Below are 20,977 nucleotides of genomic sequence, written 5' to 3' on the forward strand. Positions count from 1 at the left end.
TGGCGCCAGAATTTGTAGAACAACTGTGACGTGCATTCCTTAACACATACACATAGACACACACTGCTGGCGCCAGATAGAGAAAACTCTTACTCAGCATTTCAAAAAAGCTCACTGAGGGTAGAATGTTCACAGTACACATTATCATCGCATAGAACAAAAAGTAATATCATTAATAGTCGTCATTGTTTATGAATCATCACACGTCATTGATTATGAATCATTTCAATAAACACCTTCCATCACAGTTCTTAGATTTTAAAATGCTATTTTATTATATACACACACACACACACACACACACACATATATATCATATACATATATATAATGAGAGTACACCAATTTAGCTGTGAGTAAAGGAGAGATTCTAGTTGAGAAACTGTTAAAATGAAATGTAGTTTTAAGAATGTCAATTAGCTGTATTGCCATTTTATCTCAGTTTTGGTTGTCTTTCATTTTTGCATCATCTGAACCTGGGAGTTGTTCTTTAAATTGTCAATATGTCCATACATACACCTTGTTTTAAATAGCTTGTGCTTAATTTAAATGAAACAAAACTTAAAAGCTGGTGTTTTAATAAATATTAGCAATAAATAATACACATCTAAAACAGTAAAACCATAAATGTAATACATACTTTTTATTTGACTAGACTAGGCTTAAATGTTTTGTTGACTAAATGACTAAAGTGTGACAAACAAAAGACTAAAACTAAATTAAAGTCACCTGTCAGAATGAATGATGGACTGTATCTGTACTTAATTTTAAATACTTGTCATTCTTAATTCTCTGTTCTGAACATTTTCATCCAGGCTTGCTTGTTTAAAAAAAATAGTTGTTTTACTAATTCTATTATTTCATCATGATAGTGTGTATCCTGCAGTAAAGTTATTTATTTGGTTACTTTTTTGACATTTCTAGTTTAGTACATTAATTACAAATACAGGCAGTGTATAAAATGGTATGAGAGAAGTGCTGAATCAGGGGTTTGCCCAGGATCCCATACAAGCTAAAAACAGTGTATGTTAATGAGACAAATGTATGAACTATGGAGAACTGTAGATCTTCTTATTTGGATAAACTATTACAGGACTACAGTAACTATGTGAAAGTAAATCTACAGATCTTTCTCTTCTGTAAATTCAGGCCCAGTCCCCGAAGACCCAGCATCTTCAGTGTCCTGGAGCTCAAGCAGCAGCACTTGCCTCTCCACCGTCTCCATCCCCACCCGAAAGAGGAAGATCAGCAGAAGGAGGCTTCCAGGATGTATAGAGGAGGAGAGGAGAGGGAGAGCAGATCAAAGCTTTGTAAATTGCTTTCTAAATAAGTGTTTTTTTTTATTGTTATTGCTTGTGTCTGTGTTTTCTATTTATTTGTTACAAAAAATGTAAATGTGGGTTTGAGGGCCTGATTTAAGTGTCTCCCTATTTCTTCCTTTTTTTCTTCTTTCTTTTCCCTTTTCCCCAAGATCTCATGACCTCTCGCCACAGAAATAACTTTCTGGTCTCAAAAAAGTAAACAGGCACAGTAACATATTTTGATAGTTTGAGGTGCTACACATTTGGTACCTACAGCACATGTGAACCTACAGAAACTCCATGCACAAACAATAAAATAATCCCTGTCAATCATCTTGCATTACTGTTACAGAAACTAAACATCCACAGGGTCTAAAAGTCTAACACTGCCCTCTACTGGAAACTGAAAATACTGGTAGTGCCCTATGATAGTGAATATTAAAGTTGCAATAAAAGAGCAATACATAGAACAATAAAAAGCAAAGAAAACTAAAATTATTGTTAAAAGTTTTTTTATCCAATAGCTTTTATAAATACATTTTATTGAATGAGAAGATACATTATTCAGAACATTATTCAGTGGGAAGAAAAGATAGATAAATTGGTGTAATTTATTAACAAAGGAAGAAAATCTACAAAAAAAACACTAAATATTTAAACACTAAAATATAACAATATGAAAAGAGAGTTATCTGACAAGTATTTGATTAACTGCTACATTATTTCTGTAAAGACCAGACATTTCTGCTTTGAGAGAAGAAAAAAACATTTTACTCTTACTTTCAGTTGAGACAGTAATTCTTTTAGGGATGAGCCTGGTGTCAATCTCCTCATAGACAGGCTCAGCTGAAGTCTTCCTCCTCTTAGAGATCACTGTGAGAGAGACAGAGAGAAACATGGAGTCAGTTCAGTAGAAGAGAAGACCGATGACAGATTGAAGTACTAATGATGATTAGAGAAAGTACAGAAAGTGGATTGTAGATGATCTCTGAATCCCCCTACCTCTCCTGAGCACTCTGTTCTGATAAAACAGCACAACCAGAAGCACTAAGGCCAGGAAGAGCACAGATCCCAGAACCAGGAGAGACACTGGATAGATGGAGGGAACAGCTGGTGGAGGAGTTTGTGGAAGTATGATTCTTCTTGTCTGTGGTTGAGAATCTAAAAAACAAATATACAAAATGTATAGACAATTTATACATGAACACAGTCCTTTTATTGGATGTGAATAATTTTGTGATGAATATTATGGAAGATGACATATGAAATGTCTATAAACACAGAATGATCTAGACAGACTGGTGCAAAGCACATACAGACTCTCACTATTGTTACTTTCTATCCTTCCCAAAAACATTACAATTATTAAATGATGGAAACCAAATGTGTGTGACCAACATTATGATCAACAATAGTTACCGAAGTTGCTATCAAGCCTGTTTACAATGGAGAAAAGTGGTCCCTGACCTTGCAAGACAAAATGTCCCATCTGTCCTCTTTTATTATTTAAAGGCAAAGTATGATACAGGAAGCCTAGTGAGTGAGCATAAAATAACAATGTGATGTAAGTATTTTTCTCAAGCATGTGTAAAGTTTCTGTAACAGTTAGGAGGCAAATATATTCAGTTGTGTCTGTTCCTCTGACCTCCACAAGTGACTCCAGCACTGTGGGAGCAGTCAGTGTGGTTCTTCAGGGAATGAGGACAGTCCCACAGGTGAATCTCATTCCCTCTACACTTCACTCTGTTCATCCAGATAGTTCCTCCACCAGAACCATCAGCAGCTCTTCTATTAGCACTCAGCGCCGGCCCACAACCCAGCTGCCTGCAGATCACCTGAGCATCCCTGATGTCCCACAGATCACCACATACAGACCCCCATGTTTTATTATGATACACCTGCAGCCATCCAGAACAGCTTCCTACTCCTCCCCTCAGCCTCAGAGGAATGTGCTCTACAAACACACCACAGAGGGAAAAAAATGATTATCCATCAAAGTCTTACAAACATTTACAACAGTCGTATATACTGTATGATGAAATATGTTCTTATAGAGATAGAGAAAAAAGCATTGTAAGATGAAAAATATATACAAGCAGAAGAGAGCAGGAGAAAAAAAAAACAGAAGTAGCCATAGTAAAAAAAAAAAAGCACTTACCTTGTTTTACTGTTTTAGTTGAAACAGTTGATTTTTTTAAACTAGCTGTCTGTTACACCTGTTATTTCCACCACTAGGGCTGTGCCATATCGTATCAAACGCAAAAAACGATACTATACCCTGAAATATCGTGCCATATCACCCACCCCTAATTATCACTGCAGGGCACCACTGGGGTTGCTGTTTTTATCTGTCCAATATTATTCATTTTACTTTATTATTAATTATATAGATTATATAGAGTGCATTAATAGTATCATGACTTTCTTGATCACTGATGTCTGTTACCATCTGATAAAAAGTCTTGTATTTTTTTATATCGTAGTTTGGGGGGGTGCCATATCATATGCAAAAACAGAATTAAATTTTTATTTTGTTTCAGTAGTGTATTTTTAAAATAATATCTTTAATTCAGTGTTTTGTCATATCACCAAGAGTACTGTTATCGCGATAAATGCCATGAAACATCGTGATATTGTTTTAGGGCCATATTATCCACCCCCATCCACCACACCTGTCCTGTCTACACCTGAATTCCTCAGACTTACATAGACACTCTGATGGACTCCATTACCCAGAATCCCTCTCTAAACCTTTGTTAAAAATATCACTGTAGAAGTGTTATCTAAAATATGTTAAAGTGCAAAAAAATATGCAAACTACAAATAAAACAGTGCGAGCAAAGACAAGAATTGCTTATTAGTGAAAGCATGCTGGCAGAACATGCAGTCAAAAAGAAAGAAAATGTAGTTTATCAAAGACATGATCATTTTGATAATGATAAGTTTTCTTACTTGAGCACGGTCTCTCATGAGGAGATGAATCACACAGCCAATTTGTCAAATCTAGTGTATTTCCATTCTCTGTGGTAGGACAAAAAATCAAATATTATGAAATTCCAATTACAAACTACATTAGTTCTAGCATTCTTTAAAGTCTTTAACACCTCATCATATCTGCCTACCTGAGCAGGTAATGCAAGCAACCTCATTGCGATTATCACACCTGTTCTCCCCCCAGGAAGAAGATGGACAGTGCCACAGAGTGGAGTCATGTTTCCTACATTTTACATTATCCAGCCAGTTAGGAGCTGATTCCACTCTTGCTTTAGACCAAGACTCACTGCCAGTTCTTCCACAGTTCAGCTCTCGACAGATCAATTTTGCCGTTTCATCGGTCATCCCATTTACACACACATTCCCCCAGGTTCCATTATAGTACACCTCCAGATTCCCCTCACAGCCCTCAGTCAGTCTGATCTCTTTATACTCTGGCGGGAGAAAGATAGCTAGCTAGTTATGCACATTGATTTAAACGTGCAAAAGTTTCTTCTTTAATTATTCAAAATGTACCTCCAGTTGTACATAGATAGGGCATTGGTACTTGATTACAAGATCATTACAAACTGAGCAATTCAAGATACGAAGTACCTGAGCACACGACTCCTACATCATCCTTGTGTCCACATTCATCCTCTCCACACAGCTGATATCTGCAGTTCCACAGAGACGCCTCGTTCCCCTCACACTCCACCTCATTAAGCCAAATGGGTCCAGTTCCAGATCCAAACCGGGCTGGTACCGGTACTGGAGCACTGAGGGCCACTCCACACTGCAGCTGTCTGCAGACCACCTGCGCATCCTCAATATCCCACAATTCATCACTCACTGTCCCCCATGATCCACTGTGGAAAACCTCCAGCCTTCCTGCACAGTCTCCCCCAGAACCAACCAGCCTGATGGAGCTGTGGACTGTGTTAGATGTACCTAAAATTTACACAAATACAAAAGATGTTTTTTTAAAACTCCTTTCACAAGATATGTGTTGTGTATATGTACTCATATTTGCCAAATAATTATTCTCAAATGTTCAAAAATATGGATAATAGAGGCACTTTTGCATGTTATCATACATACAAATAAAATTATACATATATTAACTGTGCAATGCTTACCAGAGCAGGTGATGTAGAGCTGTACTGTGGAGCTGCAGTTAACTGCTTGTGAGCTGCTGCAGTTCCTCAGATGAGCTTCACTCCCAGAGCAGTTGAAACCCGTCACACACATGTAGCTGTGTTCAGGACTGGATGAAGAGGAGCTGGAGATGTTGAGTACAGAACCATAGCCCAGCTGTCTGCAGACCACAGAGGCCTCAGACTCACTCCAGGAGTCCAGCAGAACTCTCCTCCAGTCCTGCCTGAAGAACACCTCCACTTCCCCCTCACACTCCATCCCTCCAGACAACCGCACTCCTCCCTCATGAGACGCCAGAGAAGAACCTGAAGAGAAAAAAATATATTACTTGGCTTAAAATGAGGGAGTAATAAACTTTCAGTTATTTATTATACTGCAACTGTAAGATCTCACCACTACAGATAACTCCAGCATACTGTTCATGAGAGCATGCAGTTCGACTCCATGATGAAATGGGACATTTTAACAGGTGTGTTTCGTTTCCCTGACAATCAAACACATCAGCCCAGATCCGGCCACTCCCCTCCCCAAACCAGTCTGACCCCAACACAGCCACAGCACTCCCACACTTCAGCTGAGCACAGAGGACACTGGCAGCTCTCATATCCCAGCTTACATCACACACTGTACCCCACTCACTGAGGTACTGGAGCTCCACTCGACCAGAACAGGAATCTGAGCCGTTCATCAGCCGAGCCTGAGTGTGACCTGAATTAACAGAGGAAAAATAGTAGGCAACAATAATACAATACAATAATAATAAAAAAAATACAGTAATTACAAACTAATTGCTCACAGTTTAGTACTAATCTAAATCTTTTACAAACATACTTCATCATACCAGAGCATCTTAGTCCCACATCCTTGTTGTGAGAGCAGTTGGGTTTCAAGGAAGGAGATGTCTGGCAGAGGTACATATGAGATTCGTTTCCTCTACACTGAAGCTCCTCTGACCACATCTGACCCTCTGCTCTACCAAAAGCAGCTGCTCCCAGAACCTCCACAGGAGAACCACAGCCCAGCTCCCAGCTGCACACAACCTCTGCATCCTGCTGGTTAAAGTCAGCATCACACACTGGAAGCCAAGAATTCCGATGAAGCTTCTATACTCTCCCAGAGCATGCGTGAGGACCACCAACAAGTCTTCGCTTGTCACCTACAGTATAGTATTTGTGTACATTGATCATCAAAAAACACTGCACCCAGAAGAAAGCATCAGATTACAAGGCTAGTCAGAAGAAAGATGTGCTATGCCATGGCTAAACACATTGACAGGTCAATCCACTAATCCACTAAAAAGTGCTGGATACTGTTGGACCCACGATCAGCACTCTACCACATCGCAAAATCACATTAGTGAAAGCACATTAGGAATGCCACACATCTGACATGTTGCATTACACACTGTATGTGTAGTTCCTTAAATATTACTCATCTTAGTCTAAATGAAATAATTTATTATTCCTCACACTGCCTGTAAATCAATGGTAGACATTAAAAAAAAAACATACTTGTAGTTTTAGATAAAAAAAATAAGACTTTGTAAGTTTCTTTTAAAATGGTCACCAAAAACAATTCAACATAGTCAAAGTCTAAACATTTTTTCATATGTATAAAACTTTTGCTTTTTGACTTCTCTGCAGCACTCCTTGTAAAATTAAAAAGTCTGGTTAGCCCTCAAGGACATAAATGACAAATCAAATTAAAGGTTTCTTAATGTTTTAATGTCTTAATATCTTTTTTCATAATATTGTGCAATACAGAAATCAATCAAACTGGTGGATTTGTGTCTCCGTCACCTGTCTGTTATCTGAATTTGGTGGATGTGTGTTTTTGTCAGTGTTTTGTGTGAAATTGACAAAAGGAAGTGAAATACCTACCAGAACATGCCAGTCCCACATCATTATCATGGGAGCAGTTGTGTTTGAGTGAAGATGATTTTTGGACAGAAGTGAATCTGTGATTCGCTGCCTCTACACTGAAGCTCCTCTGACCACACCGGACCCTCCACTCTACCAAAAGCAGCTGCTCCCAGAACCTCCACAGGAGAACCACAGCCCAGCTCTCGACACACAACCTCTGCACCCTGCTGGTTAAAGTCAGAATCACACACTGTGACCCAGCTCTCTCCATGAAGAACCTCCACTCTCCCAGAGCAGTGAGAACCTCCAACCAGCCTGACTCCTAGGTATGATCAAAATATAATAAACATTATGCAGTGGGTTAAAAGGTTTTTTGATTACAGAAGTTCATACTAAGTTTTTAGTGTAACTCACTTGAACAGATGACTCCAGCATCTTTAGGATGATTACAGTTATGTTTACCCCATCCTGCTGATTTACAGTTCTTTAGTATGGATTCTGATTCTCTACACTCCACATTATCCATCCAGATTGGTCCTGATCCTGATCCAAAGTAAGCACCACTAAGTGCATCTGTAGCCTCTCCACAGCCCAGCTCTCTACACACCACTGCAGCATCTATCATACCCCAGTTACCATCACACACTGTTCCCCACTGTCCTTTATGAAGAACCTCCACTCTCCCAGCACAGCGACTCAAACCATCCACCAACCTCACACTTTCTAAAGAGCAGAAAGAGAAAGATTGAATGCACAACTCAAACATCATTTTGCATCTTTTAAAATCTGGTAAAACTTCATTTTAATGCTATTCACATGTGCTATATTCCAGCATGCACAAATATGGACTATATCAATAAAAGAATTAAGAAGAATATGTTTCATGAAGTACATTATACACTGACCACTAAGAAAAGAACATCTTTTCATCAAGACTCTAAAAAGAAAAAATAAATAAAATATGTAGCTCTCACCAGAACACACCAGTCCCACATCATTATCATGGGAGCAGTTGTGTTTGAGTGAAGATGATTTTGGACAGAAGTGAATCTGAGATTCAGTTCTTCTACACTGAAGCTTCTCTGACCACACCTGACCCTCCCCTCTACCAAAAGCAGCTGCTCCCAGAACCTCCACAGGAGAACCACAGCCCAGCTCTCGACACACAACCTCTGCATCCTGCTGGTCAAAGTCAGCATCACACACTGTGACCCAGCTCTCTCCATGAAGAACCTCCACTCTCCCAGAGCAGCGAGATCTGCCCACCAATCTGACCCCTAAATTAGTTTATAAGAGAAAGAGAACATGTACATTAACATTAACACACAGCATTAAGTACTTGGAAACCTTAAGAAGTTCCACAGGGTTCTACTGTAGGACCGATGAAACTAATATTAGTGAAGAACTGATGACAGTGAAAAACTGCAGTGTGGGCTTACACATGGAGTCAATTAACAGTTTAAGCACTAAACACAAACAATCGTACTAATTAACTGCTTAAAATATATAAAGATAAAAACTCTGGCCATGTACCACTGAACTAAGGTGTAACTGTAATTAACTAAAAAATATTAACGCCTGTTTCTTTGTGAATGGGACTTCTGCATGGAAATCCATTATTTTCTACCAGAAAGGAAAGATTACAAAAATGTATTTCTCCATCATGCCTACAGCAATAGTCTTTCTATAATTAAGTATTGTCTTATAGTGAAAATCACTTTTCATCTCCATATAATAATTTGCTTTTTTAATAATTTGACTTAGTATATCAAGTTATTACCTACATTTAAGTACTAGTAAGACCCGGTAAGTATTTTGTATGTGCTAGTTCATACAGAGAAATCACACTGTAAGTTATGGGAACTTAAGCTCTAAAACACAGGCTGTATTATAAGTGTTAACTAGGTTTATTACAGCTTATAGTTTTCTTCTATACAGTAATTTGCCACATTATTTTTTAAACGCAAAACCAGGTCTGAGATTGAGCAAACAGTGACTGATCTAGTGGTCTTAACCAAATAAAAGTGGGTTAATATAGGTGAAAGTAGGTCATGATTATGGCAGATTAGGAAGAAATGCTATAATAAATAAATTGTGCACAACTGATATACATTCCAACGACAAGTATTTTAAGATTTAGGAGAGCTCACCTGAACAGATGACTCCAGCAAGTCGATTACAAATTTGTTCCACCCATCCAGCTGATCTACAGTGCTTCACTGAAGACTCTGATCCACTACAGTTCACATCATCCATCCAGGCTGATCTTGGTCCAAACTGAACATTTTTAAATACAGCCTCCCCACAGCCCAGCTCTCTACACACCACTGCAGCATCTCTTATATCCCAGTTTTTACCACACACTGATCTCCATGTTCTGTTATAAAAAACCTCCACTCTCCCAGCACAGCGATGGCCACCATCCACCAACCTCACACTGTCTGTACAACAGAGAGAGAAAGAGAGAGGAAAAGATGTAGAAATCTGAAAAATCAGACTGAATCTCAAAATTAATACATAAGCCATTTAGCTCATACCAGCACACACCAGTCCCACATCATTATCATGGGAGCAGTTGTGTTTGAGTGAAGATGATTTTGGACAGAAGTGAATCTGAGATTCAGTTCCTCTACACTGAAGCTCCTCTAAACACACCTGACCCTCCCCTCTACCAAAAGCAGCTGCTCCCAGAACCTCCACAGGAGAACCACAGCCCAGCTCTCGACACACAACCTCTGCACCCTGCTGGTCAAAGTCAGCATCACACACTGTGACCCAGCTCTCTCCATGAAGAACCTCCACTCTCCCAGAGCAGTGAGATCTGCCCACCAGTCTGACTTCTACAATGTGTTTATAAGAGCAAAGAGAACATGTACGTTAATATTAACACACAGCATTGGGAGGGCTGGGAGGTTAATTTGAATAGAAGGGAATTAAATTATATGGGGCAGTGATTTTTATATTTTACACTTTTCATTAACTGAAATACAAGGATTTTAAAAATATATATATATTATTTCTTAGTTGCTAATTCTAAACCAAAGCATTCAAAACCACCTCTGTAATAATCCATTTATTAAGTGTATGAAAGTGAATTTAGGTTCAGGCTTAAACTTTTCATGTTACAAAGAAGTTTTTTTACAGGGGTGTATATAAAACAACTAACAGTTGTTTAATTAATTCAGTACATTCCAACACAGGCCTCATCACATTTGTTGACATCTCTGTGTAATATGTTTTATTTTTTTGCATCTTACCTGCACAAACAGCACCAGCGTCTTCATCATGATTACATCTCTGTCTACCCCAATCATACGACCTACAGTTCTTCAGTGAAGACTCTGATCCAGCACAGTTAGCATATTCCACCCAGATCGGTCCTGATCCTGATCCAAAGCGAGCTCTCCGTGGTGCATCTATGGCTTCCCCACAGCCCAGCTCTCTACACACCACTGCAGCATCTCTCATATCCCAGTAATCATCACAAACTGTTCCCCAATGTCCTCTATGAAGAACTTCCACTCTCCCAGCACAGCGGCTCCCACCATCCACCAACCTCACACTGTCTGTGTGGAGAAAAAAAAAAACACACTGATAATCAGAGAATAATTACACTTATACTCAAATAATAATACTCAAACAAGGCTGAAATACATTTAAACCAAATCATGGACATCAAAAGCTCCCATTTAGAGATCATAAGAAATCAGTCACTAATTTGTACTTCTATAGCAATACTAAAATGGGCTGACTGGATGATAGCAAAGTGTAAATCACATGAATGTAAGATCAAAAAGTAAATATATACTTTTCAATTAAATGCCACTTTATGCAACATCATTCAGCATGTCTGGTTTGGTGGGGGATCAGTGATGGTCTGGGGAGGCCTGTAGATGCCCAGGCCTCTACAGGTTAGACAACAGTACCCTGCCTGCTCTTAGGTATTGAGATGAAATCCTTGAACCCATTGTAAGACCCTACGCTGGCGCAGTGAGTCCGTGGTTTCTCACGGTGCATGACAATCCCCGGCCCGATGTGGAGAAAGTAGTTAAGTTCTTCGAGGATAAAGGAATTTATACCATTCACTGCCTTTCCAACAACATCCTAACAGAAAAAGAGGCCAGTATACATACAGTCCACAAAGTTAGTTTAAATATGCTGTATATATTATATATATATATGCTCAACTCAGCAGCAGAACAAGCTTTACCTCTACTCAGCCAGATAAGACTCAAGAACCTGAGAGACAGAGAGACAGAGAGAGAGAGAGAGAGAGAGAGAGAGAGAGATTCCCCACAGCCGCCAATCACACTCACTATGACCTTATTAGAAAGAGGAGAGGAAATTATCAAACATTTTCAGTGACAAATCAGAAGAAGCTTTTTTTTTCATTTCGCCATATTTTTAAAAAGCGTCAGCACTAATTAACACAGCTCCACCTCCTTGTGTCTGTGTGTGTGTCTATGGGCAAAGGAAGGTACAAAGTCAGCTACCTTCTGGAGACAAACTTCAGAGAGAGTAAACACACAAAATACAGCATTAAAGCTGCACCTGCAGACAGCAGATCCAAACACATAACATCCACCATGAAGATAAGTCACAGTTTCTTTTAACTACACATACAAACAACTTTTTTGTGTTTCTCATGCTGTTACAGAGTATATAAAACTAGTTTTAATCCTGATTACAGAAACTCTGATTAAGTGTGGGAATATTGTGGGTTCCCTGTGAACTACAGCAAGGCTGGTGAGCGATGGACCAAACAAAGGCGGTTTGTCTGCCCTGTGAGGCGGGTGTAGGGTATGTTTGTGGAAATGCATCTAAGGATGCACCTACTACTCTACTGATCACAGCAGTTCCAATTACAAAATAAAAGTCCTGTTCTCTGGAGTATGCACTCGTGAGCCGAACTTACCAAGTTCGTTCTGACAAAGTACAAGAGTCCAAACTTGCTTAATCTATAATGAGAAACGGGCCGACTGTGGCGCTGCCAGGAACTTGTGAGCCCATGGGACCACAAGGGTGGTTGAGAAAACCTTTATTCTCTCTGTAATGATTAATTTATTTATCTAAAACAGTATGAAATGCATTAATTAACTGAAACATGTTGCTAAGTGTGCTTTTAAAAATGAAAAAAAAAAGAAGACACATTCTTTATAGGTGTGAAAAAAATCACACTTTATTATCATAATATAGAAAACCATAATAATGTATGCTGCACAGACATATATAGATATATTTTTGATTAAGGTGAAAAGCAAATATAATTTGCATGTTTACCATGTGTCCACAATAAATCGTACGTATTAAAATATCCAAACCTTTTGTAATGTGTGGGCTCTCTTCAGCAGGTATGATATCATCATAGACCTCGCCATAGTTTTCTGTAAAAATTAAAAAATGCATTGCAGCACAGCAGCATCAGGATGATGGCAGCAAGACACTGTTACTCAAAGACTCAAACTTTTAAAATACTAAGGGGTTTTCAATGTATTGGTACTGTCGCCCTCTGCGATCAGAACTGGTTGACAAATCAAAGTGTGTCCCTTTAAAAAAAAAACAAAAAAAAAACTCCCACACACCAAAGGATATTAACTCACCTCAACATGCCTTTTGCAATCCTGTAGTTACCCCTGGGCAATCCTAAAATCACTATTACAAACTGTACAGTAGGCAAGACATTGTTTTTAACTTGTGCCAGACATGGATATAATGGAGTAGTCAAAGATAAATTGAATTTAGCATTAGCATTACCCGCTAACCACGCTCACTATTTTCCCGTTCAGGGGTGAGTCTTATCGGCCTGAAGCCTGATGCTAACTGCTAAAACACTTCAGAACCCTACACATATTGCATGGAACTTTTTTCTATAAAACAAAAAATATATATATGTTTTTTCTTCTGCATTAAAAATTCTAACACACATTCAGTATATGTCAACTTACCTGAGAGAAGCTCCTCATCTACGTCCTCATATCCTGAATGCTGATCTTCAGAGATAAAACTTCCTGTTAAAGGAGATCAGAACAGTCAGAATGCCAAAGTTCAATTATTTAATCAAAATTTACAGCAAAAAAATGTATTTGTAAGTCTGAAAATGAGATGAGGCTTTAAGCCCAATCCCATTTCACCCCATGGCCCTACCACTTACCCCAACCATTCTTTGAGTGTAAAGGGTGAAATCCTCCCCATAAGAATTGGGACAACACTTCATGCACCAGATACGTCATCAGAAGCACTAAGGTTCAGTAACCTAGCTAATTTTATGGCATTGTATGTCTTCAGAAAGGTTGGTGATTAAGGAACAATTGTCAATTTCTTAATTCCTGTTATGGGGAGCTTGGATTAGCTTTCATTTTATTTAATTGTTCTGTTCCGCCTTAAATGATGCAGCCTCTGCTGTCTCTTGCACCATTTAAGGTGAAATGGGAAAGTTGGCTAACAAACCCCATCCCTTTCCTCTGCTTTTTAACAGCAGTACAGGCCTGAATTGATAGTAACAGATATGTAATTCTTCCTATTACAGTCAGTGGAGTAACACATATTATTTTGAACCTGTAAGATAAGCTAACAATGCTACAATTGATTTACTGCATGTAGTTTTTTCATTTATAGTCATTTAAACACTCAGAATTGCTATTTGATATCTGACCTTAGATCCACTTTACATACTGTGTGAAGACTGCCTTCAGTGAAACTCTCTACATATAATTTACCTCTTTTAGTATATCTGTTAGTGACACATTTATGGTTAATCTCTTCATAGACTGCCTCAAGCAGAGTCTTCCTCCTCGCCTTAGAAATCACTGTGAGAGAGAAAGAAAGAAACATGGAGTCAGTTCAGTAGAAGAGAAGACTGATGACAGATTGAAGGACTAATGATGATTATAGAAAGTACAGAAAGTGGATTTTAGATGATCTCTAAATCTCCCTACCTCTCCTGAGCACTCTGTTCTGATAAAACAGCACAACCAGAAGCACTAAGGCCAGGAAGAGCACAGATCCCAGAACCAGGAGAGACACTGGATAGATGTATGGAAAATTAGATGATGGATTTTTTGAAGGAGGGACTGTCTTTTTCTCTGTTAGCTGTGCTGGTACTGAAAACACAGAATAAAAACACTGTTGAACACTGCATAGTGTTGTTTAAACTTAAAAAAAAAATCACACAAAGGAACTAATTAAAAGAGTACCTGTGGTGTAAGTTGTAGTTGTTTCAGATGAAAAAGGTAATGTGACAAATATGTCTGAAAGAAATATCATAAAAATGGTCAAGAAAAAGAGGTTACAGAAGGAGAAAGAGATTAGAGCAGCATTATTTAAGAAATGGTATTTATTGTTTTTGTGTTTATTGTCTTTGAAACAAAAGAAGTATATGGCTGATATGGTAATATTGTAGGTATTGTCAAAAATATTGTTGCATTATTGTCTGCCAATGTTACTTAGTGTATTTATCAGTGTTGTGAGCCTAAATCAGCCATAATATAAATGCTATTCTCCCTTTTACAGGTCAGAGGAGCACAATAATAATAATATTGAACCTGACTGAAATACAGAGTACACTGCTTAACATAACCATAGTTATCTTAAGAGAAGTTAATACTAGATTAAAAAATGTTCTCGCACACCTGCACAGTGGGAGGGGAGTGGCCGGATCTGGGCGGATGTGTTTGATTGTCTGGGCCTCCCACACTATACCCCACTCACTGAGGTACTGGAGCTCCACTCGACCAGAACAAGAGTCTGAGCCGTTCATCAGCCGAGCCTGAGTATGACCTGAATTTACAACCAAGAGACTCGTAAAAGCGCAAGTTCTCTCCTATACTGTATATTATATAAAGAAATGTTAGACGATAATATCACATATTATACTGTACCAGAACATACAAGTCCCACATCATTACCATGAGAGCAGTTGTATTTGTGTGAAGAGGTTATTGGACAGAGAGTAATCTCAGATTCATCTCCTCTACACTGAAGCTCCTCTGACCACACCTGACCCTTCCCTTTACCAAAAGCAGCTGCTCCCAGAACCTCCACAGGAGAACCACAGCCCAGCTCTCGACACACAACCTCTTCATTAATGAATAAAAAAAATGAACACAAATAACAAAAATACTGCTCATTAATTACCCTACTTTGTGCCCTCTGACCTCCGACGCTAGATCCCAGTTCACAGATCATATCAAACCACATAATCTATCCAATTCATCCATGTTAATAATACAGATTAATTTAGCTAGGAAAACAGTTGGCATCGCCAAATAGCCATAGTGGCTAATCCGCCATTTTGAAAATCATAACAAAAGATTTATAGAAAAACAATAATTTTTTTTTTTTTTATTCTGACTTTTTTTGTTGGTCAAAATATAATTAAATATCTAAATTCTGTCCATATTTGATATCTTAATTCTGTCCATATTTGCATATTATTTTTAATCATTTTAAGCAGGGCTGGTATATTTTATTATTACACAGCAAAGCATTTAAGCTGTTATTGTAATAATAAATGTAAAAATGTTAACTATTTTAGAGTAGCCTAGAATATCTGGCATGTGTGACCTTCATTTATATTTTTTGTAATTTGCATACGAATAAAGGAGCATCAATTTATAACATTTTTTTAAAGATATGTACAGTATTTACAGCATCTTTACTGACTGATTTTTTTTAAGCGAAACAGCAGAGTGGTATAGAATACCATAGTCTGGCAATCTCAGTGTGTGATAATGTACACATCAGGAAGTTGTTCAGTTGAGCTGTACACATTTATATCAAAACGATAACACATCGACTAAAATTAATATATTGTGACATAAGTTTTGTCATATCGTCCAGCACTAAATTGTTAAGCTGGAAATGACACTGTTTCTAATTACAGTGTGTTGACTGGTTTTGTTTTGGCACATAAAGTGTTTGAGAAGTTGTCTGGAAGTGGAAAGGACTAATGCATTTTGTTTCATTCAGGTTATAATTTTGAAAACAAATGTTGTGCTCTAGCAAATCAGTACTGCAGACCCTTTTTTATTAAATTAAATTTTATCAAACAAAATGAAACTGACTAGACAATTTCTTGGGTTAATATTTTCAGCAATTAAATAAAAGTCAAAGCAAATGTTAAAAAAAACATCACTGCTTCTCACATTAGCTGTAACTGTCAGAATTTACTATGTAATAGAATATTTAATACGGAATAGGTATACAAAACAGTGACATTCCATCATATGATCTCTGATTTGATTTTGTCTATGATGTGTCGAAACATTCTCAGAAAGTTCACAAATGTAATACATGTAATACGTACGTATTACAGTTTTTGTCTAATTAAAACATACCTGAACAGGTAAGCTCAATATCCATATTATGATTACAGCTGTGTTCCCCACCCTAATGATCCACAGAGTTTCAGTGTAGACTCTGATCCAGTACACTTCACATGACTCATCCAGATCGGTGCAGATCCTGGAACAGCTGCATCAGTCCTAAACGGCTCTCCACAGCCCAACTCTTTACACATGACAAAACCCGCTATGAAATTTGCACCAGCACCACAAATTGTTCCCCACTGTCCTCTGTGAAAAACCTCTGCTCTTCCAGCACAGCGACTGCCACCATCCGCCAACCTCACACTGTCTGTGTAAGAGAAAATAAGAACAAGAAAAATTTACCGAATTATGAACTAGTAAGAGTAAAAATGGGAAACATTTTTTTGAAAAACACTTACCTGCACACACCAGTCCCACATCATTATCATGGGAGCAGTTGTGTTTGAGTGAAGATGATTTTGGACAGAAGTGAGTCTGAGATTTGTTTCCTCTACACTGAAGCACCTCTGACCACACCTGACCCCTCCCCTCTACCAAACGCAGCTGCTCCCAGAACCTCCACAGGAGAACCACAGCCCAGCTCTCGACACACAACCTCTGCATCCTGCTGGTTAAAGTCAGCATCACACACTGTGGCCCAGCTCTCTCCATGAAGAACCTCCACTCTCCCAGAGCAGCGACAACCTAAAACCAGCCTGGCTCCTAAAATATCACAAGAGCATAAACAATGAGATAACAACAGGATTTAATAAATGAAAATCAGACAGCACAGACACACAATGTAACTATTCAATACAGTGCACATATTATATGAACATAGTGTAGCTTGCCTGAACAGATGACTCCAGAATTGTGGGTTTCATTGCAGTCATGTTTACCCCATACTGGTGATCTACAGTTCTTCAGTCTAGACTCTGATCCACTACAGTCCACATCATCCATCCAGATTGGTCCTGATCCTGATCCAAAATGAGATTTGCCCAGTGCATCTACAGCTTCTCCACAGCCCAGCTCTCTACACACCACTGCAGCATCACTCATATCCCAGTCATCACCACACACTGTTCCCCACTGCCCTCTATGAAGAACCTCCACTCTCCCAGCACAGCGACTGCCACCATCCACCAACCTCACACTGCCTGTACAACAGACAAGGAATAAAGAAAGAAAGAAGCGAATAAAAAAAAAAAGAAATAATAATAGGTCTATGCTTCTTCAGCGTCGCAAGGTTATTTAACATAATTCTTAACAGATTTCGCTAATTCAAACAGCCCGAAAATGTTTTAAATAGCTCAATTTTAACGCTCTAATTACTAAAAAATGGCTCGGGTTCAGAATGACAGTTTATGGCTCAAGTCGGGTCTGGCTCGGGCAGAAAGTGCATGGATTTGGGCCGGGTCGGGCTGGATTTTTGGGCCCGATCTAAGCTCTACCGCTCCACACACTGCAGGCTTTTTGCACTGCGGTCAAGCCAGCCCCCACTTCAAAACGCTTGGTCAAACTAGCCCCCACGCTGTTTCTTAGAGCGCGCATACACTGAACATTGCGGCAAGCGTGAGAAGGAACACATTTCAAAATAAAAGTCCCCCCTTAATATCACGACATGCTGTGGAGTGGTATTAAAAGGAATCCACATAATATCACATGTTATGTCTGATATCACATGTCAATTTCATGTAGTCCTGGTAGTACACAAAATAAAAGCCCTGTAAATTATAACAATTATGTTAATTAAATAATAATAATACTAATAATAATAATACTAACAATACTACTTCTACTAATAATAATACTTGTATGTGTCACTCACTTAATAGCAGGGCATTATAATGTGTCATTTCAAAATAAAGGCCCTTTAAATTGTAACATTTATGTAATTTTACACAATGTTTAGACTGTTATTAAAAGAAATCTGTCTGATATCACAGGTCAATTTCATATAGTCCTGATAGTACACTACTTGTATGTGTCACTCACTTAATAACAGAACATTTTGATGTGTCATTTCAAAATAAAGGCCCTTTAAACTGTAACATTTATGTAATTTTACACAATGTTTAGACTGTTATTAAAAGAAATCTGTCTGATATCACAGGTCAATTTCATATAGTCCTGATAGTACACTACTTGTATGTTTCACTCACGTAATATCAGAACATTTTGATGTGTCATTTCAAAATAAAGGCCCTTTAAATTATGAAATGAAATATGAAATTGACCTGTGATATCACACAGATTCATTTTAATAACAGTCAAAACTTGTGTTAAAATAAAAATATTGTTATAATTTAAAAGGCCTTTATTTTGAAATGACATCAAAATGTTCTGTTATTAAGTGAGTTACACATACAAGTAGTGTACTATCAGGACTATATGATATTGACCTGTGATATCAGACAGATTTCTTTTAATAACAGTCTAAACATTGTGTTGAAATAAAATTTTGTTATAATTTAAAGGGCCTTTATTTTGAAATGACACATCAAAATGTTCTGATTTTAAGTGAGTGAAACTTACAAGTAGTGTACTATCAGGACTTTATGAAATTGACCTGTGATATCAGACAGATTCATTTTAATAACAGTCTAAACATTGTGTTGAAATAAAATATTGTTACAACTTAAATGGCCCTTATTTTGAAATGACACATCAAAATGTTCTGATTTTAAGTGAGTGAAACATACAAGTAGTGTACTATCAGGACTATATGAAATTGAACTGTGATATCAGACAGATTTCTTTTAAGAACAGTCTAAACATTGTGTAAAATTACATAAATGTTACAATTTAAAGGGCCTTTATTTTAAAATGACACATCAAAATGTTCTGATAGTAATTGAGTGAAATATACAAGTAGTGTACTATCAGGACTATCTGAAATTGAACTGTGATATCAGACAGATTTCTTTTAATAACAGTCTAAACATTGTGTAAAATTACATAAATGTTATAATTTAAAGGGCCTTTATTTTGAAATGACACATCAAAATGTTCTGATTTTAAGTGAGTGAAACATACAAGTAGTGTACTATCAGGGATATATGAAATTGACCTGTGATATCAGACAGATTTCTTTTAATAACAGTCTAAACATTGTGTAAAATTACATAAATGTTACAATTTAAAGGGCCTTTATTTTGAAATGACACATCAAAATGTTCTGTTATTAAGTGAGTGACACATACAAGTAGTGTACTATCAGGACTATATGAAATTGAACTGTGATATCAGACAGATTTATTTTAAGAACAGTCTAAATATTGTGTAAAATTACATAAATGTTATAATTTAAAGGGCCTTTATTTTGAAATGACACATCAAAATGTTCTGATATTAAGTGAGTGAAACATACAAGTAGTGTACTATCAGGACTATATAAAATTGAGCTGTGATTTTAGACAGATTTCTTTTAATAACAGTCTAAACATTGTGTAAAATTACATAAATGTTACAATTTAAATGGCCCTTTTTTTGAAATGACACATCAAAATGTTCTGATTTTAAGTGAGTGAAACATACAAGTGGTGTACTATCAGGGCTATATAAAATTGAGCTGTGATATCAGACAGATTCCTTTTAATAACAGTCTAAACATTGTTGAAATAAAATATTGTTATAATTTAAAGGGCCTTTATTTAGAAATGACGCATCAAAATGTTCTCATTTTAAGTGAGTGACACATACAAGTAGTGTACTATCAGGACTATCTGAAATTGAACTGTGATATCAGACAGATTTCTTTTAATAACAGTCTAAACATTGTGTAAAATTACATAAATGTTACAATTTAAAGGGCCTTTATTTTGAAATGACACATTATAATGCCCTGCTATTAAGTGAGTGACACATACAAGTATTATTATTATTAGTAGTAGTAGTATTGTTAGTATTATTATTATTAGTATTAGTATTATTTAATTAACATAATTGTTATAATTTACAGGGCTTTTATTTTGTGTACTACCAGGACTACATGAAATTGACATGTGATATCAGACAAAACATGTGATATTATGTGGATTCCTTTTAATACCACTCCACAGCATAATGTCGTGATATTATACTTTTATTTTGAAATGTGTTCCTTCTCACGCTTGCCGCAATGTTCAGTGTATGCGCGCTCTAAGAAACAGCGTGGGGGCTAGTTTGACCCAGAGCCATAGAGAGAGAGAGAGAGTCGCGACAACGGAAGTTCAAAATCCTTGATGGTCACGTGATTCATGGAGATTTCAGATAGTTCCAGGAAGTTCTTGGTGGGCAATTTGAGCCCATAAACACAGAGACAGAATTGCGATTTTGGGGCACTAATAATAATATATAAATAATCCTCAATGAATTATATATATATATATATATA

At 37.4% G+C, this 20,977-nt stretch overlaps 3 protein-coding genes, 1 long non-coding RNA gene and 1 pseudogene across 32 annotated transcripts in view; 1 reads left to right on the forward strand and 4 right to left on the reverse strand.

Annotated features, from left to right (window-relative positions):
• LOC125799141 (scavenger receptor cysteine-rich type 1 protein M130-like) overlaps positions 1 to 6,588 on the reverse strand; it is a 259,014-nt gene extending 252,426 nt beyond the window's left edge. For 6 of the 14 annotated variants that reach the window (XR_007437980.1, XR_007437979.1, XR_007437977.1 and 3 more), the window contains exons 1-11: positions 6,274 to 6,588; positions 5,826 to 6,140; positions 5,414 to 5,737; positions 4,890 to 5,225; positions 4,424 to 4,729; positions 4,254 to 4,322; positions 2,947 to 3,255; positions 2,769 to 2,834; positions 2,304 to 2,462; positions 2,082 to 2,174; positions 1,209 to 1,259 (exon numbers count right to left, since the gene is read on the reverse strand). Coding sequence is in view for 7 of the 14 variants with exons in the window: in XM_049475180.1 (XP_049331137.1) it covers positions 2,082 to 2,174; positions 2,304 to 2,462; positions 2,769 to 2,834; positions 2,947 to 3,255; positions 4,254 to 4,322; positions 4,424 to 4,729; positions 4,890 to 5,225; positions 5,414 to 5,737; positions 5,826 to 6,140; positions 6,274 to 6,391 (2,095 nt within the window). In the remaining 7 variants the exon portion in view is untranslated. Of the gene's footprint in view, positions 1 to 1,208; positions 1,260 to 2,081; positions 2,175 to 2,303; positions 2,463 to 2,768; positions 2,835 to 2,946; positions 3,256 to 4,253; positions 4,323 to 4,423; positions 4,730 to 4,889; positions 5,226 to 5,413; positions 5,738 to 5,825; positions 6,141 to 6,273 lie in introns of those variants that run through there. The other 8 variants (XR_007437981.1, XM_049475180.1, XM_049475178.1 and 5 more) reach the window with 6 other exon arrangements.
• The window catches only part of LOC107197253 (scavenger receptor cysteine-rich type 1 protein M130), a 370,936-nt gene extending 358,354 nt beyond the window's left edge, over positions 1 to 12,582 (reverse strand). For 5 of the 15 annotated variants that reach the window (XR_007437964.1, XR_007437963.1, XR_007437961.1 and 2 more), the window contains exons 1-7: positions 11,221 to 12,580; positions 10,552 to 10,860; positions 9,832 to 10,134; positions 9,445 to 9,735; positions 8,269 to 8,571; positions 7,709 to 8,017; positions 7,510 to 7,616 (exon numbers count right to left, since the gene is read on the reverse strand). Coding sequence is in view for 11 of the 15 variants with exons in the window: in XM_049475144.1 (XP_049331101.1) it covers positions 7,510 to 7,616; positions 7,709 to 8,017; positions 8,269 to 8,571; positions 9,445 to 9,735; positions 9,832 to 10,134; positions 10,552 to 10,860; positions 11,221 to 11,311 (1,713 nt within the window). In the remaining 4 variants the exon portion in view is untranslated. Of the gene's footprint in view, positions 1 to 7,509; positions 7,617 to 7,708; positions 8,018 to 8,268; positions 8,572 to 9,444; positions 9,736 to 9,831; positions 10,135 to 10,551; positions 10,861 to 11,102 lie in introns of those variants that run through there. The other 10 variants (XM_049475140.1, XM_049475139.1, XM_049475145.1 and 7 more) reach the window with 9 other exon arrangements.
• The window catches only part of LOC125799136 (deleted in malignant brain tumors 1 protein-like), a 1,283,434-nt pseudogene that overhangs the window by 784,172 nt on the left and 478,285 nt on the right, over positions 1 to 20,977 (forward strand).
• Positions 12,688 to 14,347, reverse strand: LOC125799162 (uncharacterized). The gene is made up of 3 exons (XR_007437999.1): positions 14,230 to 14,347; positions 14,011 to 14,100; positions 12,688 to 13,302 (listed from the first exon to the last, which is right to left on the reverse strand). It is a non-coding gene; the product is annotated as an uncharacterized LOC125799162 (long non-coding RNA).
• On the reverse strand, positions 14,488 to 17,137 carry LOC125799155 (scavenger receptor cysteine-rich type 1 protein M130-like). 2 transcript variants are annotated; one of them, XM_049475214.1, is made up of 3 exons: positions 15,199 to 17,137; positions 14,923 to 15,070; positions 14,488 to 14,541 (listed from the first exon to the last, which is right to left on the reverse strand). In XM_049475214.1, the coding sequence occupies exons 1-3, from the start codon at positions 15,488 to 15,490 to the stop codon at positions 14,511 to 14,513; spliced, it is 471 nt and encodes a 156-aa protein (XP_049331171.1). In that variant the 5' UTR covers positions 15,491 to 17,137; the 3' UTR covers positions 14,488 to 14,510. The 2 variants fall into 2 exon arrangements, with proteins under 2 accessions (XP_049331171.1, XP_049331170.1); XM_049475213.1 differs by having other exon boundaries at positions 15,172 to 17,137.

This window comes from Astyanax mexicanus, chromosome 2 (assembly GCF_023375975.1).
Source record: "Astyanax mexicanus isolate ESR-SI-001 chromosome 2, AstMex3_surface, whole genome shotgun sequence".
Taxonomy (NCBI): domain Eukaryota; kingdom Metazoa; phylum Chordata; class Actinopteri; order Characiformes; family Acestrorhamphidae; genus Astyanax; species Astyanax mexicanus.

Excerpts from the sequence above, each read along its gene's own strand:
- LOC125799155 (XM_049475213.1), bottom strand. The coding sequence starts at position 15,490 with ATGTGGTTTGATATGATCTGTGAACTGGGATCTAGCGTCGGAGGTCAG. Across the intron at positions 15,071-15,171 it reads TGTGGGACTTGTATGTTCTG|GTCATACTCAGGCTCGGCTG; the intron begins GTACAGTATAAT and ends TTGTAAATTCAG. Across the intron at positions 14,542-14,922 it reads ACTCCCCTCCCACTGTGCAG|ACATATTTGTCACATTACCT; the intron begins GTGTGCGAGAAC and ends TATTTCTTTCAG.